At 34.4% G+C, this 25,873-nt stretch overlaps 2 protein-coding genes across 2 annotated transcripts; one reads left to right on the forward strand and one right to left on the reverse strand.

Moving 5' to 3' along the window:
- Positions 1 to 5,871: 5,871 nt before the first annotated feature.
- On the forward strand, positions 5,872 to 7,064 carry Ufc1 (Ubiquitin-fold modifier conjugating enzyme 1). Its single transcript, XM_074185729.1, has 4 exons — positions 5,872 to 6,073; positions 6,126 to 6,257; positions 6,316 to 6,483; positions 6,537 to 7,064. Exons 1-4 carry the CDS (start codon positions 5,951 to 5,953, stop codon positions 6,612 to 6,614), a joined length of 501 nt encoding a protein of 166 aa, XP_074041830.1. The 5' UTR covers positions 5,872 to 5,950; the 3' UTR covers positions 6,615 to 7,064.
- Positions 7,065 to 16,738: 9,674 nt separating this feature from the next.
- Taf6 (TBP-associated factor 6) lies at positions 16,739 to 24,585 on the reverse strand. The gene is made up of 7 exons (XM_023156414.2): positions 24,198 to 24,585; positions 23,843 to 24,073; positions 23,591 to 23,788; positions 23,359 to 23,538; positions 23,007 to 23,304; positions 18,112 to 18,425; positions 16,739 to 17,252 (listed from the first exon to the last, which is right to left on the reverse strand). Exons 1-7 carry the CDS (start codon positions 24,438 to 24,440, stop codon positions 16,827 to 16,829), a joined length of 1,890 nt encoding a protein of 629 aa, XP_023012182.2. The 5' UTR covers positions 24,441 to 24,585; the 3' UTR covers positions 16,739 to 16,826.
- Positions 24,586 to 25,873: the final 1,288 nt, after the last annotated feature.

The following is a 25,873-nucleotide window of genomic DNA, read 5'->3' on the forward strand; positions in this document are numbered from 1 at the left end:
TTACTCACTCGACCACACTAAATGTGGATTTATTCAACATCAACTTTTATCTCCACTATGATTTTCATCTCAACTTTTACCGTGATATAAAGAATCATATAAAGTCATTTAGCGGTAAATTGGCGCAAGTGGTAGTGCACTCGATTCACAATTGAATGGTGGTTGGGTTCAAACCCTACCTAAACCAGATATTTTTCTCGTGAGAATTAATCAAGTTGAAGTTGGGATAATTCTGCGATGTCAAATGGCTGATGGACTGTGATTACCCATGATGCCAAAAAAAAAAACAAATCGTTTTATGAAAATCTCAAAAACTGCGTTTCATTTCTGTTTAGTCGGAAGCCGAAATGGCCCAAGTAATACGTCATTTATATTAGCCCAATTGAAACCAAATTAATGTTAGAATCTATCTTCTCGCATTATTCCTGGGTATTCTACAGTCCAATAATGCAAGTTATAATCATTAATCATACTCTCTTCTTATTCTTCGGAGCTTTTATTCAAAAAATCGTAGTCGTTTGAGAAGTCTGATGAAAACAGTATTTGCTCACGCTTGATGTGATAAGGATGCAATAATTGCCTTCTCCAAATCACCCAACGGTTTTCCTTTGTGGGTATACCAGCATTGAGCGCTATACGTCATATACTACGTGTAAAGTCCTCTTTAATTTGAGTAAGTATCTAGTCATTCCTCCTGAATCGGAGCTTTAGGAATTTCGCCCCTACATATGCGTTATGAACACAAATGAAAATCGGAATTATTCATTTTCTATCAGAGTAGCAAAGTCGAAGATAAATTCAAGATGCTTCCCGCGCGTCCTTATTACCAAAATCATTAATGAAATGCATACTGCTGCGAAGAGTTAGTTGGAGTGTTAGAGATGCAACTTCCAGACCTAAAACTAGGACCAAGCTGATCGCCCGCAATTGTTAACTTTTCATACCCATACCAACAAATCTATCGTCACATCCCGTTGATCTTCATTGTCGATCACAAGCAAGTGCGAAGCAATTCCAAACAGGTTGATAAATATTTACGATGTATTACCATTTCCGGATTTTGTTCTCGGTTTTTTGGACGGTCCCGGTACTCTTTATGTTGCTTAGAGATACATATCCCAATCTGGTTCCGTACTGAAGATTATGGTACTACCTCAGCTGGTGGTCAGAGTCAGTCTCCATGTTTTGGGTACGTATAGCTAGAAAAATGCTATCTGGTGACTTATTGGTTGAAATGAGTTTACAGATCATTTCATCGTTTCTAAATCTATGACTTACTTTACCTCCCCCAGCCAAGTCTCCCTGGACCTTATTTTCACATCAAACTGTGAACTGAGTTTGACCAGCTCAATGCTTATAACGTCTAGTTTGCTATCAGTGATATCAAAAATCATGGAGAAAGCTGTAATCCACCATATCCTTAAATATTTGGAAGGCTTCAACATCTTGAGCGATCATCAAGATTAACAGGTGACCTTCTATCGTATATGTCACCCATATTTGGAATAACGCCATCGAGAAACATTGAGAGTCAAGAGCTGTTGCGCTTGATATTTCTAAGGCATGAGACATGAGGGTTTGCTGGCCAAACTTTGATGATATGGCTTGTCGGATCACTTTTGTGTATTACTCTGCAATTTCCTCAAAGAACGTTCCCTGCAAGTGGCCGTCGATGGTGATCCAAAGGGATCCATATTGTCTCCAACCCTCTTTTGATTGTACTTATTAAAAAAAAACAAGAATCCAATATATTACTTTGCTGACGACAGCACACTTGTCTTGTCATTCCATTTGATTTCTACTTAGACAAACCTAATCTAAGGATTTCTAGGACATCGGTTGCAGATACACATCTTCACCAGCAGCAAGAGGTTGCATATCTTAATGAGGATCTAGAAGTGATTTTGAATTGAGGTGGAAGTAACCAGGTTCAATTCAATGCCACAAAAACCCAGGCATCGGTTCTCTCCAAAAAGATAAATGTTTCCGAATCGGATATAATAATGTCAGGACAGACAATTCCGTTTCCTGCTTCGATAAGTTTGTTGAGGGTTAAAATGGACACCAATATGTCTTGACACAACCATGTCGCTGGAATTGCAAAAACTAATAATCAAAAGCTTGGAACACCTAAGCAACTTTTGATACTTTATAAAGCTCAGATCAGATCTGCTTTAAAGTATTGTTCTCATGTATGGAGCTCCGCACCTAAGCATACCCTGAAGCTGCTGGATTCCACCCATCAGAAATGAGCCATCCGTCTGATTGAAGATGCGAACGTTACTTGCAACCTTGATAGTCTGGAAAATTGAAGAAAGGTGGGATATTTGTCTCCCTTCTATTAGATACTTTTACGGGAAGTTTTCACGTGACTTGGAACATTTGATTCCACCAAGAGCGTGTTAGAAATCATACGTTAAAAGGTAAGACCTCGGATATAATTGTGTCAAAGCTATTTTCCGGGTTGTTTAACCGTGTTATGCATGCCTGACGTTTCGTCTGTTACTGCGGTAGTCATTATCAAAGGCGATGAGGTAAAGATAGAAGTGCCTGACTTGCTGCTCGAGTTGTTGTTCTCGTTGTTCCCAACACAGAAACTGAAATGCTGGTATTTGACTCCGGTTTTATATTATCATAGCTGGACGTGGCTTGATTTATCTTCATTGGATTACCTGACTCCGTTTGTGTGCAGTTAAGGACAGGTAGCCAGATTTTATTTATGTTCATTGCCTCTTCTTTCCTATTGAAATTATCCCTGTGTTTTTGAATTCATATTGCCTCTCTTTATTTTCTTGGATAGTAATTTTGAGTTTTATCGAGTATTTATGTATCAGCGCATAATCGGCTACAGCTGATTTGTCAGTTTGTCCGAAGCGACACTTTCTCTTGTGTTTAGAGAAATAGGTACCTATACTTCTTTTTGTGGTTTCAATGTGGACCGACCCACAGCTATATAATGAGTGTTTTTTTTGCTGGTATCTTTTTGGCAACTTTGTTTTTGACAGATCACGCCTGAGGCCTGAATTGTGCCTTGTATCATTGTCAAACTTGTTCAGTTTGGTCTATAATTTAACCATGGATCGACTTACGAATGAACAACTCTTGCAAATTATCGAATTTTATTATCAAAATTCATGCACGGTGAATATAGTGCATCGTGCACTTCTTCCAATTTATGAGCAGTTTCGTCGGCCTACTGAGGGAGCTATTCGGAAGCTTGTGACTAAATTTCGAACCCAGTTTACATTATTGGACATTAAAACACCAACACGCATACGTAGAGTGAGGACCGAGGAATATTACGGCTGTATCTGCCAGTGTTCGTGATGACCGTGAAATGTCGAGTCATCGCCGTTCGCAACAATTAGGCCTCTGTTACTTCACTACTTGGAAATTTTTGCGAAAGGATGTGGGTGTAAAACCTTATAAAATACAGCTGGTGCAAGAATTGAAGCCACACGACTTCCACAACGTTTAACATTTGGGCGCTGGCAAAGTTGGAGGAAGATCAACATTTTTATCGAAAAATTGTGTTCAGCGACGAGGCTCATTTCTGGTTGAATTTATACGTTAACAAGAAAAATTGCCGCATCTGATGGAGAGAAAATCAGTCACAAGCATTGCAAGAGCTCAAGGTACATCTTCAAAGACGACAATGGCCGGAACGTTACTGTGAATGACGAGCGCTACCGTGTGATGATTGACGACTTTTTGTTGCCCAAAATGGAATAATTGGACATGCCTGACATGTGGTTTCAACAAGACGGTGCCACATGCCACACGACACGCGAAACAATGGCCCAATTGAGAGCCGCCTTCGGTGAAAAGTTTTTCTTACGTTTGGGGCCCGTCAATTGGCCGCCTAGATCATGTGTTTAACGCCTTTGGATTATTTCTTGTGGAGACATGTTAAGGCTCATGTCTACAGGAATAAACCAGCAACGACTGACGCTCTGGAAGCCAATATTGAAGCATTTATATGTGAAATACCGGTCGATATGTTGGAGAGAGTGTGCCGAAATTGGACCTTGCGCATGGGCTATCTAAAGCGGAGCCTAGGACAACATTTGCAACATTTGCATCTTCAAATATTAAATTATATTGATCGTTCTATCGATTTCAATAAATATTTCACCAATTTTTTCAAATTTTTTGTGTTGTTTTGAAAATAAAATCCTATACCTCTTGAAAAATAACCCGTAATCTGATATACTATGGCTGTTGCTGAAGGTTCTCTGAGGTTCTTAGCTGACCTTAGACTTTCTCTGATAGTTTTCATCGGCCTAAATATTGGTTTCATGTCGTGTTCCTCTAACAATTTCCCAATCCCGTCTGTAACATTCGTAACATAGGGAAGGAAAGCTTTCCCCTTGCCTAGCCTGGCTGAGGTTACTTCGGCATTCTCTCTCTTGGGTCGTATGGCTCGCTCGAATTATTCTTCCCTGCACCCATTCCCCGTGAAGGCATTTTTCAGGTGATTTGAGTTCCTCAGGAAGGGTCTCAGGTTCACAAATACGTCACGCTCTTCAACCAACGTTTCAATTGCCGCTCTCATTTGTTGTGAATGGTGGTTAGAGTTTTTGTTCAGGTACTTGTCTGTGTGTGTTGGTTCAGTATATGGCCCAAATATATCATCTTTACGTCTGTTCACAAGAACATCCAAGAAGGCTGTAGTCTTTGAGTTTTTCATTCCATTGTGAATAGAAAATCGTTCGTGTCTCTGCATCATCTTGCTATACCATGAACGTGTCGATAACACACAGTTAACAATATGGTTTCACTGTCACTTCCTCTCAAAGAAGGCAATCATACATTATCTCATTCGAAAATACCCAAATACTCAATGAAATTTAAAATTACTATCCAAGAATACATAGAGAGGTAATAGAAATTCAAAAACACAGGTATAATTTCATTAGGAAAGAAGATTCAATGTGCATTAATGAAATCTGGCTACCTGTTCTTAATTGTACACAAACAAGGTCAGGTAATCCAGTTAAGAGAAGCCACCTCCACCGATAATAATATAGAATCGGAGTCAAATACCAGCATTGTAGTTTCTGCGTTGTGAACAATGAGAACAAGTCAAGTCCCAATCCGGGCAGTTCGACTGTTACCTCATCAATTTTGATAACGTCCAGCGCAGTGGTAGACAAAACGCCAAGCTCAAAAATCTGCAGAGCAGTTTTGTTGGAATGTTGGCTCAACAACCTGACAAGGTGAAATCATGATAATTTCTCAACGGAAATGAAATCATAGATAGATTCATCATTACTCCATAGTCCAGGGTGGCTCCACAGTCGAAATATTCAAAAATCCTTTCTTATTGCACATCTAAAAAATGAAACGAACCTACTTGAAAAATTTCAGCTTCCGAAAATATAACAGTAGAGAGAAACAGTGATGAAAAGGTAATAATTTTCTTTCTTTCTTAGTGTGCATCTAAGACCTAAGAAGCATCTATATACTAAATTTTAGCTTCTTAGGACTTACCAGTACATAGCAACAGAGATAAATTGACTTCAAAATAAACTCTCCACAATGATGTGTAGCTCATGCAAAGAAGTAACTTTCAGGCACAAACTGGAAGAAAAATCCTTCTCGAAACAACTACTTTCATATATACATGGAATTACACAGAAAAAATACTTTCAAAACAACTGCTTCTATATGAACAATGAATTATAAGAAAGGGTGTTTTTGTATAATTTAATGTTCATATAAAAGTAGTTGTTCCGAAAGTTTTTTGCGTACCTTGACGAAGTTTCTGTTCACAATGGACGGGAGGAGCCTGGCCAAATACGCTCGAATGAGAGGCAACGGCCATAGAAATTAGAGAGAGAGAGAATATAGTGACATATGATTTGACAACTTATCGTGATTTGTGTTTACCACTCTGTTGAAGGGTGTGAAGACGGTGCAAAGAGTAGAGAGTTATAAATATTTGAAAATGGTTGATGACAGCACTCGGAAAACTTTGAGTAGTATTCCTCTCCTGAAAACGAAGGCAGGTCCGAGAGATAAAGATTTATGGGTACAAAGGCTGAAGGAAGAATATAAATCTTTAATACAGGTAAAGTCAATTAGATGTAGAAATAAACTCGACATATGGTTGGCATTTTCAGTATGTTCAAAATAATAAAGAAGCTGATAATGACTGGTTTAGACTTGAATCAAATAAAGAGGGTACTAAATGGTTTGGCAAATGCTGGTTTATTCACGAACTACTAAAATATGAATTTGATGTTGAATTCGATGTAAGTAAAATAGGGACACTCAAAACAGGGCATTGCTAGTGTCCCATTTTCGTTTCAGATTGCAGTGACTTATCCCACTACAGCACCTGAAATTGCCTTACCCGAACTTGACGGAAAAACTGCTAAAATGTATAGAGGCGGTAAGATTTGTTTGAGCGATCACTTTAAGCCTTTATGGGCAAGAAATGTTCCAAAATTTGGGATTGGACATGCAATGGCTCTTGGGGTTAGTTTTCATTTGCTTTTTCTGACAAGTATGATAAAAAAAATAATTTTCAGCTGGGTCCCTGGTTGGCAGTTGAAATTCCAGATTTAATTTCAAAAGGTGTCATTACATATAAAGAAAAAATAGGATAAATATTTTAGAGGTTTCAAATATAATGAATTTTCGATAGAGATGCAGAGGTTTTGTTTTTCTTTACCAAGTTAACACATGAAATACTCTTGGAAAGGATGAAGTAAAGGGTTTCTTCAAGTATCATGATATTAGTATTTTGAATAATTGGGAATGATGCCCGTGTTAACACATCACATTCATAGATAGATTTTTGTTACCTTGACATCAACATCACCTTATAGGCAGAGGATAATTATAGTACAGGAGAGGTATAACATTGAGGGATAAAAAACAGGATACTATGGATCACCTAATCAAAATTACATTCCATATGCAGTTTTAGAAATGGCTATACATCCTTTGCATCACTACTGATAATGAATAATTTCGTTTTGCATTAAAAAATATTTTTTATGTGAGAAATATAACTGTTACATGTATTTTTGAAATATAAATTATTTTCAATATTACCTGAATCATTTTAATAATTGAAATTGCCACCAAAACAAATACATTCACCACATTTAGATTTAGTAATTCTGAGTCTAGAGTAATAGAAGCAATTTCTGATATTCAACAGCAATTAGCTAGATAGATATAAAATGTAGATTATTATATTAGTGTGAAAGCAGCCACAAGTTCTAGCCATGGATTTGTCGATGCGAAGCGGAAGATCCGATAATCAGCGGCTCCCAAAATACGGAACAAATTAATGGCCAGCCATGAATTTACTGAACAACCTGAAATGTATGCGATTAAAAACAAGTATAACAATAAATCCTCCATATCAAAAATTGTCGAGAATATCAAGTCATTAGAAATTGTTGGAATATATACATATAAGTTTAAAGAAAATCCATGATTCATCAAATCCATATCTTATTAAAATATTTCGTGGATGGAGATTTTTTTTGAAATGTATTCAATTCAGCATACAGAATAAGACCCTTATGCCAAAATATTTTGTCGGGCAGAAAATCAACCCCCACCCCGAATTAAATAATTTTCAAAGAAAAATCCATAACTCTTTCAAATATTGTTTGGATTGCGATTTTTTTCTGTGAATGTATTGATTTTAGCGTACTTGAGAAGACCCTTATGCCAGAATATTTTGTCGGGCAGAAAATCAAGCCCCACCTCGAATCAAATAATTTTCAAAGAAAAATCCATACCTCTTTCGATTATTCTTCGGAAGGGATTTTTTTCTTTGAATGTATTCATTTCAGCGCACTCGAAAAGACCCCTATGTCAAAATATTTTGTCGGACAGAAAATTGGAATTGGGAATTTTTTCTATGAATGTATTCATTTTAGTGCACTCAAAAAGACCCCTATGTCAAAATATTTTGTCGGGCAGAAAATCAACCCCCACCCGAATAAAATAATTTTCAAAGAAAAATCCATAACTCTTTCAAATATTGTTTGGATTGCGATTTTTTTCTGTGAATGTATTGATTTTAGCGTACTTGAGAAGACCCATATGCCAGAATATTTTGTCGGGCAGAAAATCAAGCCCCACCTCGAATTAAATAATTTTCAAAGAAAAATCCATACCTCTTTCAAATATTGTTTGGATTGCGATTTTTTTCTGTGAATGTATTGATTTTAGCGTACTTGAGAAGACCCATATGCCAGAATATTTTGTCGGGCAGAAAATCAAGCCCCACCTCGAATTAAATAATTTTCAAAGAAAAATCCATACCTCTTTCGATTATTCTTCAGAAGGGAATTTTTTCCTTGAAATGTATTCATTTCAGCGTACTTGAAAAGACCCCTTTGTCAAAATATTTTGTCGGGCAGAAAATCAACCCCCACCCCGAATTAAGTAATTTTCAAAGAAAAATCCTTAACTCTTTCGATTATTTTTCGGAAGGGATTTTTTTTCTTGAAATGTTTTGATTTTAGCATCCAGAACAAAACCCATATGCTGAAATATTTTGTCAGGCAGCAATTCTATACCCATCTCATATATACTACTTAGTGGATGTAAATTAGACTCCAACTCTTTTCCTCACCACCTTGCGGTAGAGTAACAGGCGCGTTTTTTTTTGTGTGGTGTCCCCAATAGGCCTAATCCACATTAAAACAATCCAGTAACAATTAACAAAAAATAAAATATAAAATAAATCAACTTCAGGTAAATAAATAAAATCAATAAAAAGTATCATGCAGATAAAATAATGAAAGTAAATCATATTAACTTCATCTCTAGTACAAGAAATATTCCCGTACAAAAATAAAAAAATTTAATAACTATTAGTTACATCCTTCTTAAATAAATCAATCTGAATTCTTCTTAACAAAAATAAAATATGAAATCAAAAATAATATCACGCAAATAACGTCTATAAAATCATTTATATGAACTTCATCACATACAAAACATTTTCCTATACGAGAATAAAAAATAAATAATTAATAATAATAAACAGTTCTCAATGAAATAAATTAATGCAAAATTCTGATATTCAAAATATTTTTCATGTCGAATTGCAAATATTGCACCTATGTAAAGTGCAATACATAGTAATTTATGATTATATCAAACAAATATATCATAATCAATTTTTCAACTATTATTATGAAATTTATTGCACAGCAAACATTCGAAATGATTGAGTTTACATCAAGAATCATGAAATTTTCTGTGACAAGATTTACAACTATTGTTTAAAAATCCAGCAATGGCAAATCCGCATATGAGGCAAAATTCAAGTTGATCTCTATCAGCATTTTCCAAAATTATCCCCATTAATTCATTTCTGAACAAGTCCATATTCGATGGCTTCATCAGAGAGTCTTTCTTTAAAAATTGCATGAAAAAGTATATGACGTAAACTCCACAATTATATCCGTCTCTTTGTCTAATGTGACCAATGCTCTCAGTTTCAAATTTGAATGTTACTTCTTCTATATATTAATTTTTCTTGGTGATTTTATATTTTTGTAGAAATATCAGAAATTTTTCTTTATAATTTTCAGCGTCTTTTGAAATATTATTGTATCTTGGATCGATGTATATAAATTGCTTTTTCTGGGTCATCAAAAAAAGTCGATTCTAAATCGTTCCCGCAATGCATTATGGCGTAAACTTGATTTGTCGTTGAAAGAATATGAGATTCATCATGATGTAATTTGCCAAAGATGATAAACAATAATTCATAGCAAAGTCTGATAGCCACTGTCTTTCATATGTTTTAAAATCCTCAAATCTCAGTTCTATCGAAAAATTTTCTTTGTATTTGGCAACAACATAATTCCTGTACTCAATGCAAGTATCGTAATATTTAAAATTTTGAACTAGACCATTGTGAAAAAAGCGTAAGTCTTGTTTATTATTTGATTCATTATCAATGAACTCTTTTTTTTATCGTTTATGAAAGTTATAGAATTTATTTTTCTTCCGTCATCAAACTGAGGGTCAACTATTTCTGGTAAAATGAAAGATAAATAAAATTTACATAAAAATGTCAACATTTTTTCTTCCCAAAATTGAGTATCCCTTTCTACTCTAATCATAAATGCACCTGCCCAAGACCAAATAAATAAGTCACACCACATTCTATCCGTAATATTCAGCAGGCCTTGTATTTGGTAAAAATAATTATGGTTTCTTTTCAATTCACGATTTTCATTATTATATTTCAATTTATTGTTCGCTATGGATATTTCAGGATTCTCGAATTTAGTAGTGAAAGGACATTTAACCTCAACCATTTCATGAGTGCCTACCAAGCCATCCGGAGAACAGGCCAAGTATGGATATTTTTTATGAACTATTAGCCCTACAGTTGTAACCTTTGAATTTGTTACTTTTTCATTGTCTTCAATAGCTTCCCTCTCATACTTATTTCCATGATATATGGCTTCAGTTTGTGGAGTGTTTTTATACAAAAGATATTTTGCTATAGATATTGCTTGTCCGAAGTAGACTTTATTATTTTTCCAAAATTAGAAGACGTGATACGAATTTTTCGATGGTATAGCCATAATTCAGATTTTTGTTCTAATTTTTCTAGTGCGGAAGTATCTTGTTTACTGAGTGCGTTCAAGTACTTCTCACACTTTTCTGAAATATTCGTTACCTTCGGTATTTTTGAAAGGGATGATAAAAAGTCCCCATCATTTGTTAGCTCATCATCGGTTCCTGTTAACTGTAAAGATATCTTTGAATTCATTCCAGAATTTTTTTGGTTGATTTCGTTTAACGTTTTTTTCAAGTTTGTTCCTAAAAAGTTGGTACACTTTTTAATTTGTTTTTTTTCCAAGTTTCTGTCTGGGAGTATTCCTCATTCAAACGTTCAGGTACCTGCGTATTAGATGACTTCTTTTTCACTATCATTTTCGAAGTGCACGCGTTTCGAGGAATACTTAACATTATCTCTTTGTGGAGTGAAATGACTTTTTTTCGTAACACTCTTATGACTCTGCTGCACTTTTGATTGCAGCAGTTTCCGTTGAGTAGATTATTTTTAACCTGTGAAAACCAATTTTCAACATTTGCATTGCTGAATCTGCCGGGATTATTATTTTTATAAATTACTCCTGACCATAACGGAAGAAATGGCAAATATTTCTTCAAAATTAAATTCAGAAATTCAGTGTTATAATAACAGTTCGCTTCCCCTATTTCACAATCTAACTGGGAGGTAGTTGTTTCATATATTTTCAAAATTTTTTTATAAAAAGGACTATTTAAATACAGAACTTCTGATTCCTTATCATATTGCGATTTAAATAATGAAGATTCAAATTTAATACTTTCAGTTTCTGGTGACTCTGGCTCTGAACATAATTTCAATAAACTGAATAGAGCTTTTCTCATTTGGCGATTTTGATTTTTAGAATAAAGAATTATAACCAAATTCGTGAACCAAACTACGACTTGTTCTAAGTGGCTGAAGTTGATACAAGCTGCCATAAATTCTCTCAAATGTTTCTGTGAGTCTTCAGTGGCCCCAGTTTTTTTATATCATTACTGATTATTTAAAAAAAATGTGAACAACAGATATGTATTGGAATGATATCATAATCGGCCAGTTGTTTCCCTTCACAAATTGCAAAGGTCCATATTAGATACATTTTCATATCCATGTTATTAAAAAAGTGTAGGGTGGCATTCATCATCGGAAAACTAAAATCGGTAACAACTCTCGAAAATAATGGCCACTTTTTTTATCTCTGCAGGGAAAACGATTTGAATTTTGCTAAAAATATCCCAATTGATACCATATCATGATTACAATTAATCATTTCAAAAATAGGTACTATTCTATTATGTGTGTTAATAACACCAGCATAATAAAAAACACGTTTATCGGTGTAAGTAGGCTTTCTAATTATGCTTCCAGTTGCATCAAAATGAAGAACAGGTCTAGAACTACATCTCTCAATAATTTATAATTGTTTATCACTATATAAATATACATGGAGTGGTTGGCCAACACTTTTTATGTATGCAGGGTTATCCCGCTGCATTAAAACTAGATTTACAATATCATCGTTATGACGATCATTTGTGGCAAGTTTTTCAGAACGAATTTTTCTGAAAACTGCATCGGACTTTATATTCTGGAGATTACCACTTTGCGTTATTGCAAAGTGGTAATCTCCAGTGTGAGTGAGGGTCATAGGGGTTTGTCTGTATGCTAAAATAAACCAATTTCCAGAAAAAAATCCTCACCCAAAAAATATTTGAAAGAGTAATGGATTTTTTTCAGAAAATTATTTTATTCGGGGTGGGGGTTGATTTTCTGCCCGACAAAATATTTTGACGTAGGAGTCTTTTCGAGTACGCTAAAATGAATACATTCAAAGAAAAAAATCCCAATTCAAACAATATTTGAAAGAGTTATGGATTTTTCTTTGAAAATTATTTTATTCAGGGTGGGGGTTGATTTTCTGCCCGACAAAATATTTTGACATAGGAGTCTTTTCGATTACGCTGAAATGAATACATTCAAAGAAAAAAATCCCAATTCAAAAAATATTTGAAAGAGTTATGGATTTTTCGTTGAAAATTATTTTATTCGGGGTGGGGGTTGATTTTCTGCCCGACAAAATATTTTGACATAGGAGTATTTTCGATTACGCTGAAATGAATACATTCACAGAAAAAAATCGCAATCCAAACAATATTTGAAAGAGTTATGGATTTTTCGTTGAAAATTATTTTATTCGGGGTGGGGGTTGATTTTCTGCCTGACAAAATATTTTAACATAGGGGTCTTTTCGAGTGCGCTGAAATTAATACATTCAAAGAAAAAAATCCCAATTCAAACAATATTTGAAAGAGTTATGGATTTTTTTTTGAAAATTATTTTATTCGGGGTGGGGGTTGATTTTCTGCCCGACAAAATATTTTGACATAGGGGTCTTTTTAAGTACGCTAAAATGAATACATTCATAGAAAAAAATCCCAATTCAAACAATATTTGAAAGAGTTATGGATTTTTCTTTGAAAATTATTTTATTGGGGGTGGGGGTTGATTTTCTGCCCGACAAAATATTTTGACATAGGTTTCTTTTTAAATACGCTGAAATGAATACATTCATAGAAAAAATTCCCAATTCAAACAATATTTGAAAGAGTTATGGATTTTTCTTTGAAAATTATTTAATTCGTGGTGGGGGTTGATTTTCTGCCCGACAAAATATTTTGACATAGGGGTCTTTTCAAGTACGCTGAAATGAATACATTTCAAGGAAAAAATTCCCTTCTGAAGAATAATCGAAAGAGGTATGGATTTTTCTTTGAAAATTATTTAATTCGAGGTGGGGCTTGATTTTCTGCCTGACAAAATATTTTGGCATATGGGTCTTCTCAAGTACGCTAGAATCAATACATTCACAGAAAAAATCGCAATCCAAACAATATTTGAAAGAGTTATGGATTTTTCTTTGAAAATTATTTAATTCGGGGTGGGGGTTGATTTTCTGCCCGACAAAATATTTTGGCATAAGAGTCTTATTCTGTATGCTAAATTGAATGCATTTCAAAAAAAATCTCAATCCACAAAATATTTTAATAAGCTATGGATTTGATGAATCATGGATTTTCTTTAAACTTATATTTCTAATGACTTGATATTCTCGACAATTTTTGATATGGAGGATTTATTGTTATACTTGTTTTTAATCGCATACATTTCAGGTTGTTCAGTAAATTTATGGCTGGCCATTAATTTGTTCCGTATTTTGGGAGCCGCTGATTATCGGATCTCCCGCTTCGCATCGACAAATCCATGGCCCGAACTCGTGCCTGCTTTCACACTGATGATTATTATAGCTCAATTTGAAAAAATTAAAAAGCCTTGTGTTCATAGGAATCATAGATGAATTGAAAATAATGTATCTAATAGAAAACGGTATGTGCCTAATAAAGTTTCCAGTTTGTCAAAACTATTACTTGTGAAGTTCCACAAGGATCTGTTTTGGGTCCAATTTTATTTTTGTATTATTCGAATAATTTCAAAATTTTTAAGAGAATATACTAACAGATCGGAAGCCCATATAATAATAATAAAGCATCATGTCCTTAAAGGTACACGAACGCGAACAGGTTATACAACTAAGAACGATATAGAGCGCCCAGTACTGAAATAGTAGTTAATGCGTTGGATACAGCAGGAACAAGAACCCGAGCACCACCTCGGGTATTACGACCGTTACCACATCCCCTTAGAAAATGTATACCGCAGCAGTAGACGAAACGTCAGCCATAAAACTCTGCAGACCACAGCCGAAAAACAGCATTCATACACTTATCTCCGGCCGTGAAAGTTTACATTCTTCTATATTGATCATGTTTTCATAACAATGTAATTTTTCAATACAGCTCTAGAACTATAGACAAGAAAACTGAATACAAATAACCATGTACCACATGAACTTGGGCTTAGTTGTTTGAGACATTCCATGGCCTTTGACTATCGCAAAAATTGTGTTCATGTAGTAATTCAAAATAGTGTAAGCTAGAAAGATGTTGTATATGAAATCCTCAATAAATGAATATTCTCTTTATTAACAGTAGAACAACCTGAAATCTGAACTCACTCAACATGAAGAAAATGATGAGGTAGATCTGGTTATTCGGTATGTACACAACGCCCCCAAAATCGTAAAAAAACTAAATTCATCATCTATTGGGAACCAATACCTTGTTTACTATCAGAATTGAAATAATTTGAGCAATACACTCCAGCTCTTATTAAATTATTTTCTTCACAGAGACATGGTTGCAGGGTGATATCTCAGACACAGAACTTGAAATGGATAACTTCCTTTTATTCAGAAAAGATCGCTCTATTTCAACTAGTATTAAATCCCTGAAAGGTGGTGTGGTTGTTGCTGTCTATAAATCTATCTGCAGTTTCCTTTTTCCAAGTAATGATTCACTGGAAAAACTATTTGTGTCCTTGGAGAATGCTGTTACAGGAGCAATATATTTCCCACTTAAATGGTCATTGAACCATTATCTTACATATACCAACGAAGTTAATTCACTGAGTGAATCAGATGTGTTTATTTGTTTGGAGACCCTAACTTACCTTATAGTACCTGGACAAATGGTGCTTTGGGAGCGAGTGCTGTTGCAAGCAATTCTCAGAAAAGGAATGTCTTGAAATGCTATCATATATGAGTACTCCACAGTTAACTCGGTAGCAGATGCTGTATTTCTGCAAGATGCCTTGATTAGACTAAATTGGTGTGTAATAAATTGAATGGTTCTCAAAATTCAGAAATACCATTCAATGTACTTCTATCGCTGTAGACAGCCTATTGAATTTGAATATCACATCAATTAAGAGTAACAGTAGTGAAGGACAGTAGTGAAGGACCTAGGGGTTTATCTTGATACTGCCTTGACCTTTGACCATCACATTACAACAGTTATAAAGCCATGAACATTTTAGTGTTTGTGAAACGAAAGACACAGGACTTCACTCAATCCGAGCACTATATTGTTCTCGCTTGGTCTCATTTGGAATAGTACAGTACCATATGGTCACCTTTTTATAAAATTCATGTATACAGAATTGAAAATGATTGGCAAAGATTTTTGCAATATGCTGTTTTTAAAATACATGCAAATTGAGAGTATTCCACTCTGGAGTCACAATTATCTGTTCAACCATTAGAATTGAGACATCAGTATTCTAGCAATTAATTACTTTCTTTGGAAGATTTCTACTTTTTTTTCCATAAAGAAGTAAAAAGCCAGAGCCTTTCTTTCCTAAAAATCGATCTCTCATAAAAATATACCTCTTTCAGTTCAAACCAGAGATCTTTTGACATTGTTTAAAATATTGAACCATCACTAAGACTGTCCCGAACTAGTTGGTAAAATTGGTTTTAATGTACCTTTGCGTTCAACAAGGCAAGAAACACTGTTTTTGTCCCATTTTCAGAAATCAAATTCAAAATATGGATTCCCTTGATTGTGTCATTTGTATTTTCATTAGATGGCTGCAAAGCACTACAGTAACTCTTATGGAATTCGTTTTGTTTCTTGATTTTTAACTATAGTTGGCTATATTGAATTGCTGTGCAGTGGATGTTTTTGTATTGTTGCACTAATATATAGGTGTTGCATTGGTAGTGCTTTGATAAATGCTAGCAAAGAAAGCTTATATTGTATTGAGAGGTATTTAGTTTCATTTCTTTATTATCTGGAAATGGAAAACCATATTATCTGAACGAACTCTGAAATATTTTTTCTACAAATCATTTTCCCAAGAAAAGGCCTGAATATTGCCCTACCCGATATATCAGAAGAACTCTACAACCATAGTGAATGTCATTATCAATATTGTTAATTTACGTAGTTCTAAGAAAAAATGAGAAATAAAAATTTCTAATGTTTTTTACCACTTGCATTTGTAATTAATGTTACTGAACATTACATGAATGTTACAAGAACATTTTCAAATAAATACAATAAACAGTTTATTGTATTCGTTTGAGAATGTTTTTATACGACGAACCTGCAGTAACGTTAGTTACAAATATAACTGGTACAAAAACATAGAGTTTCATTTCTCATGATTTCCTACCGTAGTAATGGCTACATCCATCAATTTATTGACATTAGAATATTCCTCAGAATATAACAGTCTGTAGTTCAGAAGAAAATATCTCTCAACTCTTTTTGACGATAGACTTTAATAAAGTATGAAAAACATTTATATTTGTAAAAACAGTAACGAAATTTTCTATATCACTCGCTAATAATTACACTAAATGGGAAAGATCGTCAAGAGTAGCAGGTTGAAGTTGTTGTTGATGTTGTTGCTGCTGATGCTGTTGCTGCTGGTGTTGTTGCTGCTGGTGTTGTTGCTGAATAGCATAATTCTGTTTAGAAATTAATAAGGCAGGTGGTTGTCCACCGGAATTCTGTCCTTGGAAATTAGACTGATTGGATTGATTAGACACTACCATTAATTTCTGCGGAGTTGAAATTTTCTGTTGACTATTGGGGTTGTTTGGCATGAATTTGACCACAGTATTTTGTGAAGGTGTAGACTGCTGATTCTGGTGAGAAGTGCCCATTGTGCTCTGAGGTCTTTGAGTTACATACACAAACTTTTGATTTTGTTGTGGGTTTTGAACTCTAGGTGTTGGATTCATCACAATTGTCCTTCCAGCAGTAGGGTTTTGCTGAAACAAAAATAATAAGTGACATAATGAAATTCTTGGATATTCTAGTTATAAGAAATATCAATAAGGGTTTATAATTTTATATATATATATATATATATATATATATATATATATATATATATATATATATATAATAAGCATACTAGCACTTTCAAAGAGGTCCCTGACAGCTCTCACCATTTGCCCACAACAAAAAATGGCGGGACTACATTTTACGGTTCATAGGCTGGTTACGTTTCTTTTGTGCAGAGAAAGATATATGTTTCACATATTCGATTCAATAGACTACAGAAGTCCACTGTTGCTCAACATGCCATAAAGAACGACCACAGTATAAGTAAGAAATGTTTGAAATTGGTAAGTTTTTAGATGTCTTCGAAACTTTAGAAATAAAAAAATGTGGAATGATATCTGTAAACGGTGATAAATGTCCCATTCCTAATGGCACTCATAGGTAAGTAACAGGTAGAAAATAAGGTAAAGATTAAGTAAAGTCAGGTAGTAAATAACAATAAGACAATAAGGAAGTACTAGGAATTATTTTAATAACCCTCATTATGCAAGGTAATAATTCCTTGTAGTTAAAGAATATTACTGGAGTTTTTTTTCAACACCAAATCGTTATTTTTAACACCTCGACACGTATTTCGATCACCAAGTGATCATCTTCAAGAGGAAGATGCTATACAGATATATCATACAGGTAAACCATACAGGTATACCACCCTAAATTAATTTTACAATTAGCCTTACCTATTATTTTACAATATGTCCTTATGTAATGTTTAAATGTTATAGCTATATTTGTGTTAGTTTAGATTAAAACTTCTTGTTACTTTCTACTAAAATAACTAACCTGTTGAATAATGCCACTCAGTGTTGTAACGGTTCTTGTGATAGATGAACTACAAGTTATTGGACTAGTAGTCATACTTGAAGGAACGGTAGTAACTGGGTTTGGCTGGGTTCTGGCTTTAATGACAGCAGCATGCAGAGCTATTCCCAAATAACCGTACTCTTGCCTATACTCCTCCAAGTTATCAGGTGGACCCCGGATAGTCTTCAAGACTGGTGCCAGCACTTTTACTAGTAACTGTTTTATGTGGCCAGATGCTATCCTGTCTATATTAGAGATGAGATTTCCTTCTAGATGTGATTCAACACGAGCACCTAAAATTGTTTGATTAAATTAGATTGTCATAAGAAAAAGTTCTTGTTGACAAAATTGAAAATGTGATAAAAAATTATTGACTTGAAAAAATATCTTTCACCATATAACATAGAAATGCTATAAACAAGAAAAATTCAAAAAATATAAAAAATAATTCACAACTATCCTAAACTACTCTCATATAAGCATGATTGTACATCAGAGAGTCCTTTAATAATGGGAGCTTTGATCTTCAAAGCATACTATTTGAACTTGCTTGACGGTACTGAAAGCTTGAAGTTGTATGATATACTATTTCAATACTAATAATAACATTTACAACAGAAAGCTTAAAGCAGACAAAGAGATTTCCGCAATTGATTTCAGTTTTGCCTTTGCTAAGTTAATGTTGCCCCATCTCAAGAAGAAAGATATACCATAACTCAAGACTATTAGGGCGTTTTTGTTACCAAGATTATTATAGCAAGCTCCCATGAGTACAAACTCATTTTCAATGTAAGCCCCACTACAGTTCTGGCAAGACATACAAATGCTCTGTACATAGGCCTATCAATACGTGTGCTCCAATGCTGTTGGTGTTTGGCATTGTCTGAATAATTCGTGTTGTTTTTGAAAAAATGTCATTGCCTAACATCATGAGTGTATCATTATGTAACATTTTAACGAAGTGTACTATTACCTATAATACAAAATAAAATATGTAAAGAATTAACAAAGAAGTCATGTTCCATTTGCTACCTAATCAAAACTAATTATAGGTACGACACTGGCCAGCAAGGGACTTATCGTAATCCAATAGTATGTTAGTTGGGAGAGTCTATACCTGCGTGATCGTTCACCATCACATTTGGCGCATGCTATAGCAACCTGAATATTATGAAGTATTGGTACTATAATGGTATAATGAGAGACAAATATATTCATCGACTAGAAAGAATAACATCACTTCTTTAAACTGAACAAATTGGAATCAATATAGTCTTTATAAAATACAAGAGTTAAACTCTGGCATTTTAAATAAGTAACTTCATTCCACGACATTCTGCTACAGTCTAAAAGTAGTGTTTTGACTTGTAGTATTACTCTTGCCCGGGTCTGATTTAAGTATTAGCAAACATTGAATCTACAGTTATAAATCAGTGTTCATATCTACAAGAACTAAACATATGCAATAGCACCACATGATCTGCACTAATTTATGGATGTGCCTGCACAATTGTTAATCATCTCACATGGTTATTGTGAAATTTCATGTTGTCTGTTATCGAAAAATATGTTAGCTTGAATTTTTCCAAACTTGAAAAATATTACAGCCAGGCATATCCGCCCGGCGCTCTTATAAAAACTAGTGTATTACTTATTACGTGAGAAATGTTTTCTTCAAGGACAAAACACAGGCACTACAGAATAATCTTCAGGCGCTCTAAGAGTAGTGCCTGTGCAAAATTAGTGATTCACATTGGATGAATCGCAGGAGATTAAATCAATTTGGAAAAAGTTCTCAGGAAGTTTATTTCACATAAACGCAATTCTCCAAATGAAAGAGTTCTTGAAGTGAAGCTCGAGATGTACTGAATTAAACCTCAAAACGATGAGCAGCCACAGTTCGTCGCGTATTTCTGATATAAACCTTTCTTGGTGGAATCAAATGTGCCAAGTCATTTGAACACTTCCTGTGAAAGTATCTATAGAACAGAGACAAATCTCCAACCTTTCTTAGATGTTCCAGACTATCAAGGTTGCAAGTGATATTCGAAGGCATTTATCTTTTTGGAGAAAACTGATGCTTGGGTTTTTGTGGCATTGAATTAAACTTGGTTACTTTCACCCCAATTCGAAGCTACTTCTAGATTCTCATTGAAATATGCAACCTCTTGCTGCCGGTGACATTTTGTATGTCCTTTCCCTTTTAGTTTTGCTAGGCAAAAGTATAACTTTCTTGTAAAGAAATTGCCACATATCATTTTATAAAGATATAAAATATTTTACCATTAACAGTTATGGTATTATGAAAAATAATTTATTACAAAACTGAGAATCACCATACATATAGTTCAATTTTCAAAATTAGTTTCAAATAACTAGGCATACAAAATGTTACAACAAAGCATGTAAAAAAATATTTTTCAAAAATGATAGAAGTTTCACCTAGCCCAGGGGTCTCCAAACTTTGAAGCCTTCGGGCCATAATGATTTTTTCTTTTTCAGTTTGTTCCAAGGGCCAAGTAGGATAGTCGCAAAGTGTGTTATCTAAGTAGTGGTACTATGTACCATCTTTTTCAGCTACCCGCTAGGTGGCATTAGGCATAGTTAAATATTTGGAATTACCGCGTTGGTTCGAGAAAGTTCTGGTTCTGGCAGTAATAATTGCATATAAAAAGGCTAGCAGCGCAACTGCGAGTTAGTCTGCGTAGGAGAGGCGAAGGAAGCGAAACTGTCTATTGTGAAATAAAGTAACACCCGTCAATAAAAGTATTTTGATTTGACTTTTTGTTTTTATGTGTGATTTGTTAGTATGGAAAAGAAGCGAAAAATCGACAGTGAATGCAGATTGTTCCAAGAAAAATGGAACTTTCAGTATTTTGTGATGAGTCCAGTAATAAGGCGCTATATTTAATTTGTAATGAAACCATAGCTGTTCTCAAAGACTATAACTTTAAACGACACTATGAATCGAAACATCTTCAAAGTTACTCCAAGTATACAGGAAGTTTGCGGAAGGAAAAATTTGAAGCTTTGAAACGCGGACTCAAATCGCAGCAATCTTTGTTTACCAAAGCGAATACTGAACAAGAGTCTGCAACTCGCGCCAGCTTTCGTGTGGCTCTTGAAATCGGAAAACGTGGCAAACCATTCACCGATGGAATCAATTTATTTAAAAGTGTCAGTTTGTCAGCAAACACCGTGGCTCAGAGGATGCAAGACATCGCAGAAAATATATCATCTCAACTGTCTGACAAAAATGGACATCATGAGTGGTTTTCTCTAGCATCGGATGAGTCAACGGATGTGTCAGATACTGCTCAGGTGTTGATTTTTATTTGCGGAGTAGATAAAAGCTATGAAGTGTATGAAGAACTTCTTGATATTCATAGTATTCACGCCACGACAACTGGGGCAGATATTTTTAAGGGAGTTGAAAATGCCATTAATAAAAAGAACCTTCGATGGAGAAATTTGAAATCTATAACAACTGATGGAGGCAAAAATATGTATGGTAAAAATAAAGGAGTAGTTGCACTTGTGACAAAGGCTGTAGAAAATGATGGTGGTTCAAAACAATTAGTCTTACATTGTATCATTCATCAACAGTCCTTGTGCGGAAAATGTTTGGATATGTCTGAAGTTCTAAAACCAGTCATATCAGTTGTTAACTTCATCAGATCCACTGGGCTGAATCACCGACAATTCCGCGAGTTTATTCAACAGATTGGAGAAAATGATTTGCCATATTATACTGCCATACGCTGGCTTAGTTGCGGAAAAGTCCTTAAGCGCTTTTTTGAACTTAGAGCGGAGATCGAAATTTAGCCTTCTATATCGATTTGACAAATCATATGAACGAACTGAATTTGAGATTACAAGGAGAAAATCAGCTTCTCCCTGATTTATACACCAATATCAAATCCTTCAGGCAGAAAATAATACTATTTCAATCGCAATTACGTAAAAAATGTTTCACACATTTTGAAACATGTGAAATATTCAGCCACACTACAGAGACTGTATTTCCCGTCAATTTTGCAATCGAAACTTTGAGTGCTTTGAAGATAAATTTTGATACTCGTTTTTCAGATTTTGATGTCATTGCAAATGAAATTGAGCTTTTTCAAAATCCTTTTGATTCTGACATTGAAACCCTGGCTCCGGAAGTCCAAATGGAAATTATTGATTTACGGTGCAGTGATATGCTTAAGAACAAATATCAAAATTCATATTTGTTAGAATTTTATAAGAGTCTTCCACTGGAACAATTTGATAATTTGCATAAATTTACTCGTGGGTTGTTTTCTGTTTTTGGTACTACTTACTTGTGTGAGAAAACGTTTTCCAAGATGAAGTACACAAAGAATGTTTACAGATCTCAATTAACCGATGAGCATCTTAAATCTCTTTTGATAATTGATGTAAGTAAAATCGATCCACAACTACAAAGCATTGTCGGTGGAAAATCACAATTACATAAATCTCATTAGTGTTTTTGTTTTACTGTGATTCATTTCAATTATTTGTTAGTAATCAATATGTGTGAACTTAGATACTTAAGTTTTCTTTGTCATCATTTCTGTCGTTAAGTTTTACCTTGCAAGTAAATAAAACCGAGTAATTATCATTCTGTGTTTTCTTCTTCAACTTATCACAGCAATAGTAACAACAATTAGGTAATTATTGGCTGTCGCTGGCCAGATTGATGACAGTAAATCATTGGCTGTCGCGGTCCGGATTGATGACCTGACCTAGCCTATTGAGGATTTGAATATTACAGCTACCCCTTAAATTTGTATTAAGCATTCAACATCAAGTCTAATCAATTCAGGCTCCAAAATATCTATCTGCTGCTATTTGAGTTGGCAATTTACCTATGGCTTTGATTTTTGGAAGAATAAATATTCTGGTTACTTCAGTGCCCAATTCTGAGAGTCCTTGAAGAGCTCCATACAGAGAGGATAGTGGTACCTTATCTTGTTGTAAGGCATTTGTAAACATTCTGGTCACTCTTGTCTGAATATTATTAGTACTTGTATTGAAATTTTTACAAATTTGAGCCATAAGTCTTGATGCAAAATCTCTTAGTGCCCAGTGATTATCTAATTCAGGTCTCATACAAAGTTGTTTTGATACAATACAGGTTGTTACTGATGGTATCAATTCGTGAAGCTGAAAATTTAATAGTTATCAAAAAAAAAAGATATATTTTTGAAAAGTACTCACATATTTCTCCAAATACAAGGATTGATTATCTAATATTGCTTTTACCATTCTCATTAGATATATCAAAAGTGCTAAATTATTCTGAACCACATTTACTCTTACACCTTCTATGATAAAAGTGCACATTCGAGGTAGCATTTCATGGAGTCCTGGATCAGATGCAAGACTTTGCAGAGCTTCCTACAAATATTAGATGTGATGGACAGAAATTAAGAGATGTGATGAAACATACTGCTCTTCTAGCTTCATCAGAGCCAACACAGGCCTCAGTTATTTCCTTGTAATACAGCTGTTGTTCTACAGATAGTTCATGTGTGGCAAGTTGCTTAATTTGAACCGTTTCAACATTTCGTAATTTTTGTTTACCAGTAGTTGGTTTGCCTGAAGTTTCTTTTACAGGCTTTTTATTGACTGGATCCACAGACTCTAACTAAAAAATTATAGTATCAAAAATAACAAAAGAAAATATTATATTCCGACTTACTTTCTGGGCATTTTTTGCTACAGGCGGTGGATTTTCAGGGATTGTTGGTTGGACACCATCAATACATAACCAATGAGACCTCAGTGTACATTCAAGTGGGGCCTTTGGATTCGTATTTTGTAGTAAATCATTCAGGTCAACCTCTTTTTCTTCAATGAAATGTAGTTCCCTTCCTCCCCCAGATGCAAACCGAAAGGGTAATGGTTCTGATGATTGGAAGCCATACTGAGGCTGCAAAAACATATTTATATCTTTACTTTCAATATTTACCAATAAACTTTCGTAACATTATTCCTAATCATTATTTCACTAATTTATGAAGGGACTGAAGATTTTTACAATTATTTTCAGTTACCTCAATGTTCTTTGCCTTTAGAGCTGCATCTACATCACTTTGCATAAGTTTTATACGTTTAGCATGATTCATGAATTTGGCTGCATCTTGAATTATATGTTTTAATCGAAATGATATATCTTCAGCAAGCTCCTTTGCAGCATCATCAGCCAAATATCCTATACCTATACTTTCTGCTATAACTTTCATAGACTCTATTGAGAAATTAGTGCCATACAAATCATGGTCACTTATTTTCGACATTATACACTCTCCTTGTCTGACTTATTTCATACAATCAATTGTTATAACAATAATTCTCATTCAACTCTTAAAACCCTTATTTTCCACGACATCTCTAGTAGTAACTACCTCTCGCGTCTCGCACAATTCGTAAATATACAGAAATACTGTGACAGGTGACAGGGGTCTATTTTCTCCTTCTTCTTCTCTCCCTCTAATTTCTATGGCCGTTGCGCATTTGGCCAGGCTCCACTTATTTTATATAGTGAACAGAAGCTTCGTCCGGGGAGCAGCAGTCCTGCTGCGACGCGAAGTTTTTTCATTCACTTCTTCTTTTAACAAAAACACTTCATTTTTCACTGGTCGCCTACTTCTCGCGGGGCCTTCAAATGAAAATAACACAAATACACATATTCATATATTTCATAGAACTGACGAACTCGTCGATATCCAGCCTGATTACTGGTGTAGGGGACCGCCAGTCTTCTCATCTTTCACTTCAATATTTCTTCAAACATAACTTTATTTTTAGCTTACACCTTTCGAACTCCACTCCAACCACAACATCCACGTGCCATCTTTGAGGGCAGTCATTATCTGCAAAACCATCCTCTGTCGCGTCTGAAAGGAAGTCCCATCTTCTTCTTATGCAGAGTGTCTTATTTGTAACATCCCCAAGCATGTTTTCCACTTTTATTATAAGTAATAAATATTTAAATATTACCGGAGTGTTTCCCAACACCAAACCGTTATTTCAACAATGATTTTCCACAATTATTTTTGTATGAAGATGGAGAATCTATTATTCTTGTTTTTTTGGTAGTGTTTATCCAATTGAACTCTGAGCAGACACTACTTGAAGTATATCAACTTCTTGAAGAAGTATAGAGGTTCCAATCATTGGTTTAGTTCAACCGTTGATGATGATCATGTATGCGGAATTTCATCTGCGTTTTTTTGTCCTTGCAAGAATCTATGGAGCAGATTGAATATTGTTTATAGCGGAAGTTTATTCCACCAATTACTTGTCCAGAAAACCTGAAGTACATTTTACAAAATTATATAACATTAAGTAAAGAATAAATATTCATATAAATAAATATTTATTCAGATAATCAACGGATATTTTGAATATTTGAATTTACAAATTTTGGAGAGATACACAAAACGACACATGGCAAATGATAATATTGACATTTTCAAAAGACAACTGAAGTTTTTTTTAACACGGAACAAAAAACCTATAAAACAAATAATAAATACATTAATGACTTCCCAAATAAAAAAAATCGAGATTATAACATGTCAAATGTGAAAACAAAAGAGTGCCTCCAGTGGAATAGTTGTGCCTCAAATGATAAGAAAAATGATGACAAAAACTCAAAATCCTGTCAGTGTTGCCGATCTGGTAGAGAGAAGTCCTACGACTCAGAGGGTTCGTATTTAGGAACCCT

The sequence above is a fragment of the Leptinotarsa decemlineata genome, unplaced genomic scaffold (assembly GCF_025532065.1).
Source record: "Leptinotarsa decemlineata unplaced genomic scaffold, Ldec_3_MD MMD2_tig00078346_RagTag_RagTag, whole genome shotgun sequence".
In the NCBI taxonomy this organism is placed as follows: domain Eukaryota; kingdom Metazoa; phylum Arthropoda; class Insecta; order Coleoptera; family Chrysomelidae; genus Leptinotarsa; species Leptinotarsa decemlineata.